This window comes from Struthio camelus, chromosome 3 (genome assembly GCF_040807025.1).
Source record: "Struthio camelus isolate bStrCam1 chromosome 3, bStrCam1.hap1, whole genome shotgun sequence".
NCBI lineage: Eukaryota > Metazoa > Chordata > Aves > Struthioniformes > Struthionidae > Struthio > Struthio camelus.
The window spans coordinates 35,727,395-35,740,409 of NC_090944.1; the positions used below are offsets into that span (position 1 = coordinate 35,727,395).

At 41.0% G+C, this 13,015-nt stretch overlaps 1 protein-coding gene across 1 annotated transcript in view; it reads right to left on the reverse strand.

Moving 5' to 3' along the window:
* Positions 1-11,597, reverse strand: part of COL21A1 (collagen type XXI alpha 1 chain) — a 182,913-nt gene extending 171,316 nt beyond the window's left edge. Inside the window, exon 1 of the mRNA XM_068937401.1 lies at positions 11,497-11,597. Coding sequence (XP_068793502.1) covers positions 11,497-11,500 — 4 coding nt within the window. The 5' untranslated portion in view covers positions 11,501-11,597. The remainder of the gene's footprint in view (positions 1-11,496) is intronic.
* Between the last annotated feature and the right edge of the window lie 1,418 nt (positions 11,598-13,015).

Here is a 13,015-nt window from a genome sequence, read left to right on the forward strand (position 1 = left end):
AAGATGTGACATGTGTGTCAAGCACAAGAAAAATCATCACTAAAATTTGACATGACAGATAAACACAGGAGGCATTAACAATAGTCATTTTTTTCATACCTTGCTTAGATCCCTTGGATAAGAACAGGCACATGATTAACCTTAAATTCTAGCCAATAGCTGATGTTATTTCAGCATTTTTCAAATGCTTCAACTAGAACCTTGTCAAAATAAACGGTGGATTTGTGCTGTATGTGCTTATATGGCAAGGCTGATCCATGCTGATACTATTACAGCGTTGTAAAGCATAAAATCTAGTTAATGGTTTCTGCCAAACCATGAATCAGTTACAAAATAATGACCTGAAGTATGTTCTTTTTTCCATTCTCTAATATTTCTTCACAGCACAACCCAAACAATTGCTCATAATTAAACTGATTGGAGGAGCAGACACTGGCAGGAAATACACTGCTGGCAGTGATCCGATAGCACTTCATTGTACTGAATTTAGAACAATTACATCAGTTCCTTTCATTCTGTAGAAAAGAGGGAGTGCTTTTTTATCTGTTGCTCTGTACAAGCAAAAATTAGCGCTTATCAAACATTCATATATTTTTAACAAACAGCATAAGTACATCCTTTGCTGCCCTGATGCCCTTTCCATCTTGTTTCACCTTCTTAATGGATGCTTTGTGTTATCAGCCAAGATCCATCAGGTTTTTTTTTCTAGGAAAGCATGAGCTGATCAGCGTTTAATAATGGAAAGACAGAAAATGAAACATATCATGCAGCAGCAAGCAAAGGTACTGGGTGAAACTGAAGTCCACATTAAATACACAATGACTTGGGAATTCTTCCATATCTCTGGAGCAACAGTCATGCATACAGATTATAGGATAGAAAAAGATCCCACAGCGCTATAGGAAAGCTAAAGCCAAATTTTGCTTTTGAGTGGACATGCCCAGTTCAAACAAAAACAGACGGCAAAAGGGTATGTTGGTACCTATAGGGGCATAAAGTCAAAAGAACTCTGCCTAAAATCATGAAACTGTCTCTTCCCTTTTTGTGCCCAAAACTAGGCTTATAAGCCAGCTCTTTATAAACTTCCCTTTCTTAAGCAAACCTAAAAACAGTCAATGCTGCTTGAGTACCTGCTTCTCTCTGCTCCATTATATAGAGCTAGAAGCCACCTTTAAAAGGTCTGTTAGCAGAATGAACACATGGAGGTCAGGTTTCAGTTCCCTTGGCTACCTTGAGAGAGCAGGTAGCAGATTTGTCTTCATTCTCCAGTGCCCAGTCCACTGAGCAGCTCATAAAGGGGAAGAAGTGTGGATGGTCCCACAAAGGCTTCTTACTCCAAGCGGAACATGTGCAACTTTGGGGCTTGTACAGCCACTAGGCACAATCTGGCCTTCAGTTACTCGTGCAGTCAGTCAAAGTAGTTTTCTCTCACACATGCTCAGAGATGTAGCACTTCCCATGAGTGGCTGTGAATAGATCTCTGAAGAGCTTCTCACAGAATGAATGTATCTCTGTTTCCCCAAAGCGCGGAATAGAGGGCAAACTTGGTTCAGAAGTATAATTTGTATTACTACATTTATAACTAGTGAGGTCTGTGCATTCAGATCTCACTCATTACTCATGCAGACTTTGAAACAGAATCCAGAGCATACTCTAAGAAAAAAAGAACAGGCTCATAAATAGAGCACTGTGCACGAAATATGTAGCTTGCCGCTTGCCTCTGGGCATTTCACTTTGTTTCTTTGTCCTTCTCTTTCATGGTCCTGAGTCTTGTTTACCTGTACTGACAGCTCCTTGGGAGCCAGAGCTGTAGCTGACGCACTTAGCAGCAGTAGTATTACGTATACCAAGTTGTGTTAAGAATATGAGTAGCTATGTTCTAAAGATAATGGTATAAGTCACAGAACCATAGAATTTTTGAGGAACCCCTGCAGATCATCTTGTCCAACCAGCCTGGTCAGAGCAACTACAGCAGATTGCCCAGGGCTCTGTCCAGTTGAGTTCTGAACGCCCACAAGGATGGCAACTCCACAACCTCTCTGGGCAACCTGCTGCATGTTTAAACACCCTAACAGCGCCCACTGCCTTTGGTCCTGTCACTGGCTACCGCTGAGAAGAGTCTGACTCCATCTTCTTTACTCCCCTCATCAGGTTTTTATTACGCACATCAATAAGATCCCCCCCCCGGAGTCTTCTCTTCTCCGGGCTAAAAAATCCCAGCTCTCTCAGCCTCTCCTCATATGACATAAGTTTCAATGCCTTAATCATCTGTGTAGTCCTTCACTGCGCTCGCTACAGTGTGTCCATGTCTCTCCTGCAGTAGACCCAGCACTCCAGGTCTGACCTCAGTGGGGCTGAATAGAGGGGAAGGATCATCTCCCTCAAGCTGCTGGCAATGCTCTGCCTAATGCAGTCCAGGATACCATTGCCCTGTTTTGTTGCAAGGGTGCATTGCTGGCTCATTGTCAAGTTGGTGTCCAGCAGGACCCCCTGGTCCTTCTCTGCAAAGCTGCTCTCCAGCAGGTCCACCCTCAGCTCCCATGGTGCCTCAGGTTATTCTCCTCCCAAAGGGCAGGACTTGGCACTTGCCTTTGTTGAACATCAGGACATTCCTCTCTGCCCATTGCTCCAGCCTGCCAAGGTCCCTTTGAATAGCAGCATAGCCCTCTGGTGTATCAGCCATTCCTCCCACTTTTGTATTATTTGTGAAGCCCCAGGACCAAATAAACATGATGTGGGTTATAACACAGGAGCAGAACTACATTCTGACTTTTTTTTTTTTTCCTTGTTGGTTGATTCCTAGTTGCTTGATTTCATGGTATGCGCAGCCTCAAAGCTGCTAAGGCCACGTACACTTTTAGATGTATCCACCCTGTGCAGGTTCACCATCAGGGAACCATCAGTTTACATACAAGAGGTATGATGGGGCTACTGTGCAGAAGAGTCATCTGCCTTATTTTTGCTGCATCATTCCATTCTCAGTCAGGAGAATAAATCAATTACATGGGAACATGAAGGAGAAACAACAGCTGCTTTTTACCAAAAGTGTAGCAGCTTTCAGCTACAAGTAAAATGGCACAATTTTTAATTGGATTTTTTCCATTTTGTGTACGCTCTCCTACTGCAGTTTATGTTTCTGCATAACAAGGAGAGTGCCTACTTTCTATTTATAACTTTGCTGGGAAATATTCAGTGTTTTGATTTTATTAGAAAGCTATTAAAACAGAAACATTCCAGAGTTCCAAACTGAAAGATAAATTCATATTCATGTTTGTGTTTCCTTCTACCCTCTGTTCTCTAGCAGAAACACTTGATGGGCACAGTGTAGTGTTATTGCTCGACTTGAACATTTGTACCTTCTCTATCAGATAATCCTCTATGAGTAAACACTGACATCTAACTTAAATTGTGTTTTGGGTTTTTTTTAAACTAATTCCTAACATACTGGGTTCACTGGGTTTATAACGTGATACAGACCTTTCAAACTTTCCAGATAACTCCAGCTGTCTTTTCAAACAAGGAGGTTTAAATTTAGGTTCCTAAACAGACATGTAAAATAATAATGTGCATAAAGAGCAGCGATGTTCTTTTCAGGTTGAGGACTTTATGAGTATTAGAGCATGCCAAACCGGTTTACTGATTTGCCAGCTGATTTTCTGAACGTTCCCAGCCAAATTGCTTAATCTATTTCTCTGTTTCCTATCTGCAAAGCAAGCACACTCATACTTCCCTTTTTCCTGCTCTTTAGCTATCTTGGTTATAAAATCGTAACAGTACACCAGTATTCTGCAGAGGTTACAGTCACTTGAAAAAGGGACTCGCAGTGCCACAGTAATCACAAGTTTGCAATTAGGACACTTCCTACAAGGACAGGACACTTCTAGTCTGTAGACTGTTTTGGTACATTATAGCTTTAGCAAATGTTCAAAGAGTCTCCTGTTTGGGCAACGTTGTTCCAAGGAATTCTCACTTCACCACTTTTCTCCCTTCCTGTCTACTTTTTAAATTTTAAAGGCATCTTTGGAGCAAAGCTTAGATAATATGATGTCTCTAACGTAAGAGAGAAGCAAGCGAAAGTTCTGAAGTACACAGAACACTCATCCCTTTCTACTTCAATTGGCAAGTGGCATCAGCAGAAACAAACAAACAAGGTGAATGTTGTTTGTGATATGCTAGGAAGAGATACGTATGAACAAGAAAAAACCACCTTGAGGCAAACTGCTGAAGATTAAAGTTAGATTTGATTTTATTGGGGTTTTCCCAAAGTATTCACACATACTGACTTCTGTATTGCCGCATTCCACTTCATTTCTTGGTTTTGTTCAGCGCACGAAGCAAAAGTACCAAATATTCAGTACACTTTTTCCACCCAGAACCACAAAATCCAAGAACAAGAAAACCAGCACCCTGTGAGCAAGAAATGGCATTTCTGTTTTTTGCCAACTCTGCTAATCATCACGGAAGATACAGCCTTCAGTTTAGTGAGAGAGGAAAAGAGCTGGCAAAGTGCCATAACCGCTTCTCCAGATCCAGACAGCAAAGAGTTAGAGATTTGAGAGTAAGAGTCACCATGAGAAGCGTTGAGAACATAACGTGGTTTTGTTATACTAATGTTTGTTGGAAGCATCACCAAAGCATTTCTGAGGCAAACCAAGACTAGCCAGGAGGCTACCACATATCGCATTTTTCTGATCTCTAGTAATTTGCTATTTTTAAAATGTAGAATGATCACCAACACAGGTGCTTTATATTGGCACATTTCAAAACTGTGTCAGGAAATACTATCTCAAGAAATGTGTCAGTATCTTTCAGGCTGAAAAGCTAGCCAGCTTCTTTCTGCACCATTCTGCAATGTTTCTCTAAGTAAAGACTCTGCTGATGTTGTACAAACTAGAAGAAACACTGTTTGTCTTCTGCTTTACTGCCATAAGAGAGCCCTGCCAAATAATACTTGTTACAAGATACAATGTTAAATCTAAGGCTCCTTGTTTTCTTTTGGCCGGTCTCCCCGGCTGAAAGCCTCAAATGAAAGAAAAACCTTGACAGAAAACACAACGAAGCATTGACGTGAAAAATACAAACAGAACTTGATTTTTAGCCATCTTTTTGCAGGCTTGATCAAGTCAATCCCAACTTCTCTCCCCCCTCCCCAAAGCTCAGAGTCAAGAACATAGCTTTATCCTACAGTATCATCTGCTTATGCTTTAATTGGCAAGGTCTGGCAGCTATTTCTAAATAAATGTACACAGATTTGAATTGGGAATTATGTTTTAATATGCTTATGCTTTGTCATCCACAACAGCACTGTTTTGTCACTGTGATATGGCATCCTTGGACAGCATACAAAGTAGACAAAATCTTTTGTCATCTGCAAGCACACAGATTTCAGCCTTATTTCTACTACAATAGGTATGAATAAATTATACTGTCATTATCTCTGACATGCATTGTTAACTAGATCTCTACAGCGATAGTCACAGCCGGTGCTCCAATCGGGGACTATGCATGTAAATCTACATAGTACAATTTATGGCAAAAATATTTCCTTGCAAGTTAATATTACAACAACAAAATTACGTTTTCTCTTCTTGGAACTTTAATCCAACTGATCTTATCACTAACTCAACCTTCCAAGGCATCTATGTCTCCATGCGCTGCACTGCAAATGACCTGAGGCTGCTACGTACGCGTGTAAGTGCACATGTGCGCGCACATACACACAAAAATAACCTGAAAAAAAAACAAACTCTCAAAAATTGACACTAAGTTAGAGCAGCTGCCCAAAATATTGCCTATCCAACATGCTTCTTAATGTTTTTGTACCTTGACAATCATGACCCATACAATTATTGCACATTCATGTATTTTTTAAGAGTTAATTTTTTAAAAAACAGTTAAAGAACACCACTTTGCCTCACTCAAACATCATTTGCAAACTCAACTTGGACGAAAATGTTTGCTTTTATTTATTTAGATTTGGAGACCACATCATATACCGTTGAGTTTAATAACACAGAAAACAGTATTTAGGGCCAAAGAGTCTAACTAATCTATTCATTGACTGGGACAAATGAAAAAAATGTAGGACAAACTTAATTTCCGTACTTCTTGGCACACTGCTTCTGGTAGGGTTTTTTGTTGTTTTTGAGAGGGGAGCAAATCTGAGTTTTTTGCTGTATCCAAGACCATCCTGCTGTTTCTCCAGACTGTTTAAGATTGCACGTTTGAAGACAACATGTAAAGAGAAGTGAAACAAGTTTTTTCTTCCCCCTACGCTGCATGTAGTAGAGCAGGGTAGTTTCCCCATTAAAGTTGAATACTGAATTCACTTTTTGAAGCCAAACTCCTGCTAGCAGAAGTTTCTGGTGCACCCAAATGCTCAAGCATGTCTCTTGGCTTCTTATGTCTCTTCACTTCTTATGTCTTAGCAAGACTTCCTTAGTAGGGGAGACTGTGATAGGCACCACACAGGCATGACTAGTCCTGGTATCTCAAAGAATCCTGGATGCCCCTCTATCGGTGCATCACAGATGGCAAAGGACTCATAAATGATCAGTGATTTTCTAAGAAAATAACAGTAATACTTTTATAAAGCTAATGGTCATTTTATACACTATGTGAAGGTCAGTTCCATGACCAAAAATGGTCTAAATACATCTTTATAAGATGAAAAATTGGGATTAGCAGGAATATTTTAGGAGATCTTAAGAACTTCATAGATCCAGACATCGGCTTTAGATTTACATTGTCAATAAGCGCCACCAGCAAGCAGGAGTCCCTGATTCTTGATTACCTCTACCTCAGAGAGGCAAAAAAAAACCTCACAGTTTCATTTACAAACTCATGTTTAGATTAGAAAACCTAAACAAGAGTAAGCCAGAAACAGATGAACTTGTCAGATTCAGGTCCAATGGTTCATGCAGAGGATGGTCCTAGTTCTCTTACCAACACTTGTCCTCACTGCTCAGGCTAACGAGACACAACGATACAGACACGTGATAAACACAGGTAAAAAGGCATCTCTGTGTATAACAGGCCCTGCATCTAAGAAAAGAAGCAGATTCCTTAACCTTTGCCATTTTGTTCGAGAATTTTAATTCCAGCAGGTTCAATCCACCTTTTTAGTTCGCATTGCTGTTTAGGAAACTCCTGACTAATAGTCTAGTACTACTAATGTTTTACTGGACAAGAATAAAATAAAATAGAGGAAAAGTTATGAAAACAAAGGAATGGATCTGCATTATATATGTGACCTAAACTAATTTTATATTTGACCAAAACTAATTTTACTCAAATTATGGTTAAAAAAAAAAAAAAAAAAAAAACCAAACACACACAGCAGACAGTTTCACCCTTTCCAACACAATGGAATTTTCTGCAGGAAGAAAAAAAATCTTTTTCAAAGATAGCTTTTAGGGAAATTCATTCTAAATTTCAGCCAGATTCTAAGAAAAAAGGAAAAGTATTATAGCTCTTACTACCTTCCATTAGAAGGAGAAACTTCAGTACACACTTCAGTATACACTTCAGTAGTATTTTCGATATAAAAAACCATGCAGCTATGCGTATAATGAAGAAACGTTACTAAACCAGAACTCTTCCCTACTCATACGATCCTGCCCTTGAGTAAAGATTAAAAAAGAACAAATCCCATCTTACAGGCCTTAGTCCCACTACTGAGCTATTCCTATCAGGTGTGAACTCAGATTTCAGTAAGTAGCAAAAATCCTGGTCCACCTTTATCAAAGTGCAAGAAACACAAGATGATTGGATTGTCCTACTTTGATCTCCTGTAACAGTTCTTGGAGCTAAGTACTTGTTACCCAGTTACATGAATGCACATCAAGAAAGGAGATCAAGTTTCACAAATTACCACCTACACCAGCCTTTCAGAATCGGCCCCTCCAGAAGATGCTGGGAGAAGATGCTCAGATTCCCATCAAAAAAGAACAGTGAATAGGTACGGTAAAGTTATTCACAACAGTTCATAGCTAAGTAAACAGTTACTCAGTTGCAGGTTTTCAAAATTACTAGGGTAATTCTTGTGCTATATGCTGCCATCACTTAGAGATACAGCAACTAACGGAAAGGAAAAGCCAGCATTCAGCCTGACAAAACAGCCTGGTAGTAGAAAGGAAGGGTGCAATTTGTGCATAACCTTCCCAGATCTAATATGGTTTGGCTGGGAAAATAAGGCTTCTTCTTGTTGGAGGGGAGCAGGCACAGCTGTTGCAGAAACCTTGCTGGCCAAGGTGCTCGCTGTCTCCTGAGCCTGGGCCAACAAGCAGCCGTCGGCCACCCAAGCCTCCCCCTGCAGAGCCACCAGTGCTCCCCATAGACCTTCTGGTACCATGTATATTGCTTTCTACTATGACAGAGCAGAATTTCCTTCTGTGCTCATCTCAGCAGGCAAGAAAACACGATAGCATTGCTCCTGCAACACTGAGAGCGTGTGCTGGTGGTAGCCTTATGCCCTGAGAGCTGATATAGCCCAGCTGAGGATCTGGGCTAGTACTACCTGTGTTTGTTTTACTGGAAGAGATCACTGCAATAGTTTTGGAGGGTTATACACAAATCACTTGAAAGAGTGGAAACTCAGAGGTGAAGAGCCCTCTCTCACATGAAAAACATAAAAGCTACCAAACAGTAAGTACTTATTCAAGGGTTTAAGTTTTCATCAATAATTAAGAAAAGCTTTTTCCATCATGAAGAACAAAAACTCCCTCGAGAAACTGGCAAAAATAAGACCTCATAACCTGGGAGAAGAGGAAAAAAAGAAAATAGAAGAAAATAAAAGGGGAGGGGAGGACTACCTCATACCCCCGGTCCTCATAAACAATCAGCAGGTAAACAGAGCATATGCGAGGCATGATTTTTTGAGGGGGGGGGAGGGGGAAGCAACCACACAGAAAAGTCTGTCTGTATAAGTAACCACATCAGTGAACCTCTGAAGGCTGTGCAGATGCTGCCAACGCTCGTGGCCAAGCCAACCATCTCCCCGAGCATCAGCAGGAACAACGAGCAGCTCCCCTGAGGGAGGATTGCCAGTCCTCTCCCCCTTCCCCCCGCCCCGCCCGGCACCCCGGGAGGGGAGGCCGGGGGTCAGCCTGAGGTCAGCAACGGCCGCGCTCGGCAGCCCAACGGCCGGCGGGGCGTGGCAGCACACAGCCGCGCGCTCTTCTCCACGGCGGCCCGGCAACGCCGTCTGCTCACTCGCGCACAAGACGTTGCGGCGATGCTGCACGGCGAGGAACAGCCATACCCCGTGTTCGCAAGTGTACCCCGGGAGGAAAAAAAAAAATTAAAAAAAAAACCACACAAAAAACACCACAGTGATGCAGTGAGTGGAAGCCACATTCACTGCATGACATGTCTTGAATGAATTTCTGGGTTTTTGTCCTTAAGTTCAAACATAATAAACTGTACTCTGGATTCATTTCTAACTGAAGGAAGAGAGCACTACTCAGTGGAATATTTTTCAGTAGATATTCTTTGCATCCAGAACTTAACAATTATTTTTATTTTTCTTCATTCCAGGCAGAGGGCTGTTTATCAATAGTCACATTCAGTTGTGCTTATTTAGAATGAAAATAAAGAAGAAAACTCAGAGTAATGAATAGCTCGAGCCTTCTGGAAAAAAATCCCTTTCTGTTCTCTTCCCCTGATCCACGGGATACGTGAAAGGAAGAGAAGCATGTCAATGTGCTATTCTTTTCAATGACTTAAAGTTTTAAGCTGTTCGGATCTTAAGGGCGTGCATTGCCTGCCAGCGTCCCATAAGAGATGCACTCGTTTACACTGATGCCAGTGGATCTGCAAAAGCTCCCAGTAGGATGAATGAAAGGGGATGCCAAAGCAAAAAGGAGTCACACATGGCTCGTAGGGGTATATAGTCATACCACAGCCTAGCCAAGGAGCTACACAGCGGGGAAACACACTCGCTTATACCTATCTTTGCTGCTGGGGGATTGTAGGAATGTTTAAAAGTGCCTGAAAGTATTTGAGAGCAATAAAGTCACTGGATTCTCTGCCCATCTTTGCCTTTCCTAAACGTGACTAGATATGGGGGTAAATAGCATGATGCTCCACGCTTCGCATTCAGTGTGCCAGAAGGGTGTGTAAGTGACAAAAGGCAGCAGCAGCAGAACTTTCAAATCACTTGTGGGGGGAAAAAAAAAAAAAAAGAAATCTCACCCCATGTTACACATAGCTAGAAAATAAACTCATTAAGTTGGAATGGGATTTGTCCTACTTGCGTTCGCCATCTAAAAGTTCGTTGGCTAGGTCTGAGCTAGTCACTACAAGATCCTTATAGTCAGTGGAAAGCAATGCATGCTTCCCAAGAGGCGAGATGAATCACAGAGATACAATGATACTTTTTTCCAGAGCGCCCTTCCAACAACGTGTGCTTTAGGAACCGCGAGCCAGCATCTGCAGTTTCGCATTAAAAGCTGTCAAGGACACCATAGCAGAATTTTTGTTAAAACTGACCACCTCCTTCTAATTCCTAGCTTTTAACATGCTACTTACACGATGAGAAGAAAGGTCTTCATGAGAGTAAGTGCCTAGCTCCTTTAATAACTTGTAGTGAAAGACCTTGTTTAATATTTCTTTAAAGCCCTGTGGTCCATCTCGGCTTTGCTGACACTAATTGATCCTTTCAAAGGGTTCCAGTTTGTAAGGCCTGACTCCTCTCTGGAGGTTAAATTGACTTCCATAGTGTATTTACTCAGCTTTCCACCAATATATCCTCTATTATTGCTTCTACCGATTTTTCAAGTACAGACTAATCAGCAGTTCCCCAGATCTTACCAGTGTCCTTTAAAGAAATAGGCATTACGTTAGCCACTTTTCAGGACTCTAAGACCAAGTCCACATGAAATGAGAGGTGGCACTCCAGACAGTAGTTACAATCCAGGTACTTCACCCTTCAGTTTTTTTCAGAACCCTTCGGTGAATACCATTCAGTCTTGATTAATTTGTCACCATTTTGTTTTTGATTTGTTCTATAACCCTTCTACCAGCTCTTTGATTTGAAGCTATGCTACGCTCCTTCTCTTAATCAGCAAATGTTGAGGCTCTCAATATAAATAAAAGCCTGCTTTTGTTCATAAGCTTCTAATTTTACAGACATTTCTTTCTTATATTAACTCATTGTCTGTAAAAACAGCCAAGCAGTGCAACCCCTTCCATAGGTCCCTAGATAATCTTTATTTTGCCAGTAACAAAAGGGCTTGGAAGTGGCCTTCCAAGGCCCCAAAAGAGAAAAAACAGTGTTAGATGTTTTTGTAAGTGCTGAAAAGACTGTAATGACCCCCACAAAAAAAGCTCCAACTCAGCTTTTCCTCTCAGAACAGAGCTGTCACCACTCTGGATGCCTCCTCCCATAGGAACAAAACACACTTTTAGATGTTGACAGGGCCTGATTTATGGTTTGGGGTTTTTACTCATATTCAATCATCCAAGCATTAAGAACGCATCGATGCTTGTACTTACTCATCCAGGATGCCAGCTGAGTTACACAATTCTTCAGCACTCTTCCTTTCAGTCTTCAAATACAGAAGTTACAGAAGTATAGTTTTAGCACAAGCTGCAATTTAGACCATTTAAACAATTTAAGTTCTCAAGAACTATTTTAATTATGAAGCTACACCCTACATGACTCTCTCGGCTTCAGGTCAGATATCACTTCATTTACAACAGTCTGAATAAGTCTTAACAGAAGGCCTTCAATCTGCACATACTTCAATAATACCAGCTACCACATATTTTCATGCAAGTTGCATGTAATTTAAGTTGCTCTCTCAGCTATTATTTCTGAACAGCTTCCTTCTCCTCCTCAGTATTTCCCTTTTTAAACAAATACAACCTCTTTCTTTTTTAGAGGTCTCATAACCTATCTACATTTAATTTGCCAACAGTATTATTTATAAGAGCAGTACTACTGTAAAAAAACAGCAAGTAAACAAACCAACCATCCCTTCAAACCCTGCTGTCTGCAAACAGGCTATTCAAATTGATTAGAGAGAACAATATTCATCCAGAAAGCCCCTTTTCTTTGTTCTACAAAATTCTATTCACCTTGCATTAAGATAAAAACCTCCTAAAACTGCCACTCCCTTCTGTGGCCCACAGTTAGAGCAAACATTTAACTGCATACCACTAGCATCCAGTCAGGCACGATCAGATGCTAGCATATAGATTAAGAACTGGGAACAGCTGTAGGCCATTAGGGCAGCTGTTCTGAGACACAGCAAATCATGTATCTATTCCCCAAATGCTTGTTTTTCACCTCTGTGATTACTTACAGAACAGTATGAAGAGAGCTCAGCAATGTGTTCTTTTGCCACATGCTATGTCTGACATAGGTAAGCACTGCAGCCCCTCTTGTATGAAAGCTATTGGGTGTAAATAGTCTTGTAGTTCCTATGGTAGCCATTAGCAGAGGCAGCTAAGGGTTCAAACGCTGCTGCTGCTGAGCAGTATGGCATAGCTGCTTGCAACAGAGTTTATTTTTATTAAGTGCATTTACCTTTATTTTAAGAACGCATACAAGCTCATCCCTCTGCTTTTGTAAGGTGATGTGCTGCAGGCAAAGCTAGAACTGCCATTCTCTTATTATATTAGCATATAATTAAGAGGCTCACAACATATCTACACCGAAGAAGCTGAAGATGCTTAGGCCATAAGGCATTACTAGCTCTTCTGTTGATGTATTATTTACTTTAAGGTTTCATCTGTAGATTTCTGAATATTCAGTAAATATTTTCCCATTTTCAAGGCAGAGAGACACAAATTCAGAAAGATGAAAATGACTGAAAAAGTAAAGGAGCCAAGAATTGACTGAGCTTTTATAAGTGCTAAATATAAACTGCTCAAGAGATAATACTGTGCTCATAGTTGTGGGCTTCTTTTCAGCCCTTCTTCCCTCTCCTGAACCTCTGCTCCATCACTGTACAGGTGAATCACAGAACGTATAGATCTAATAATCCAGGCCACACTAAAAGGTTGACTC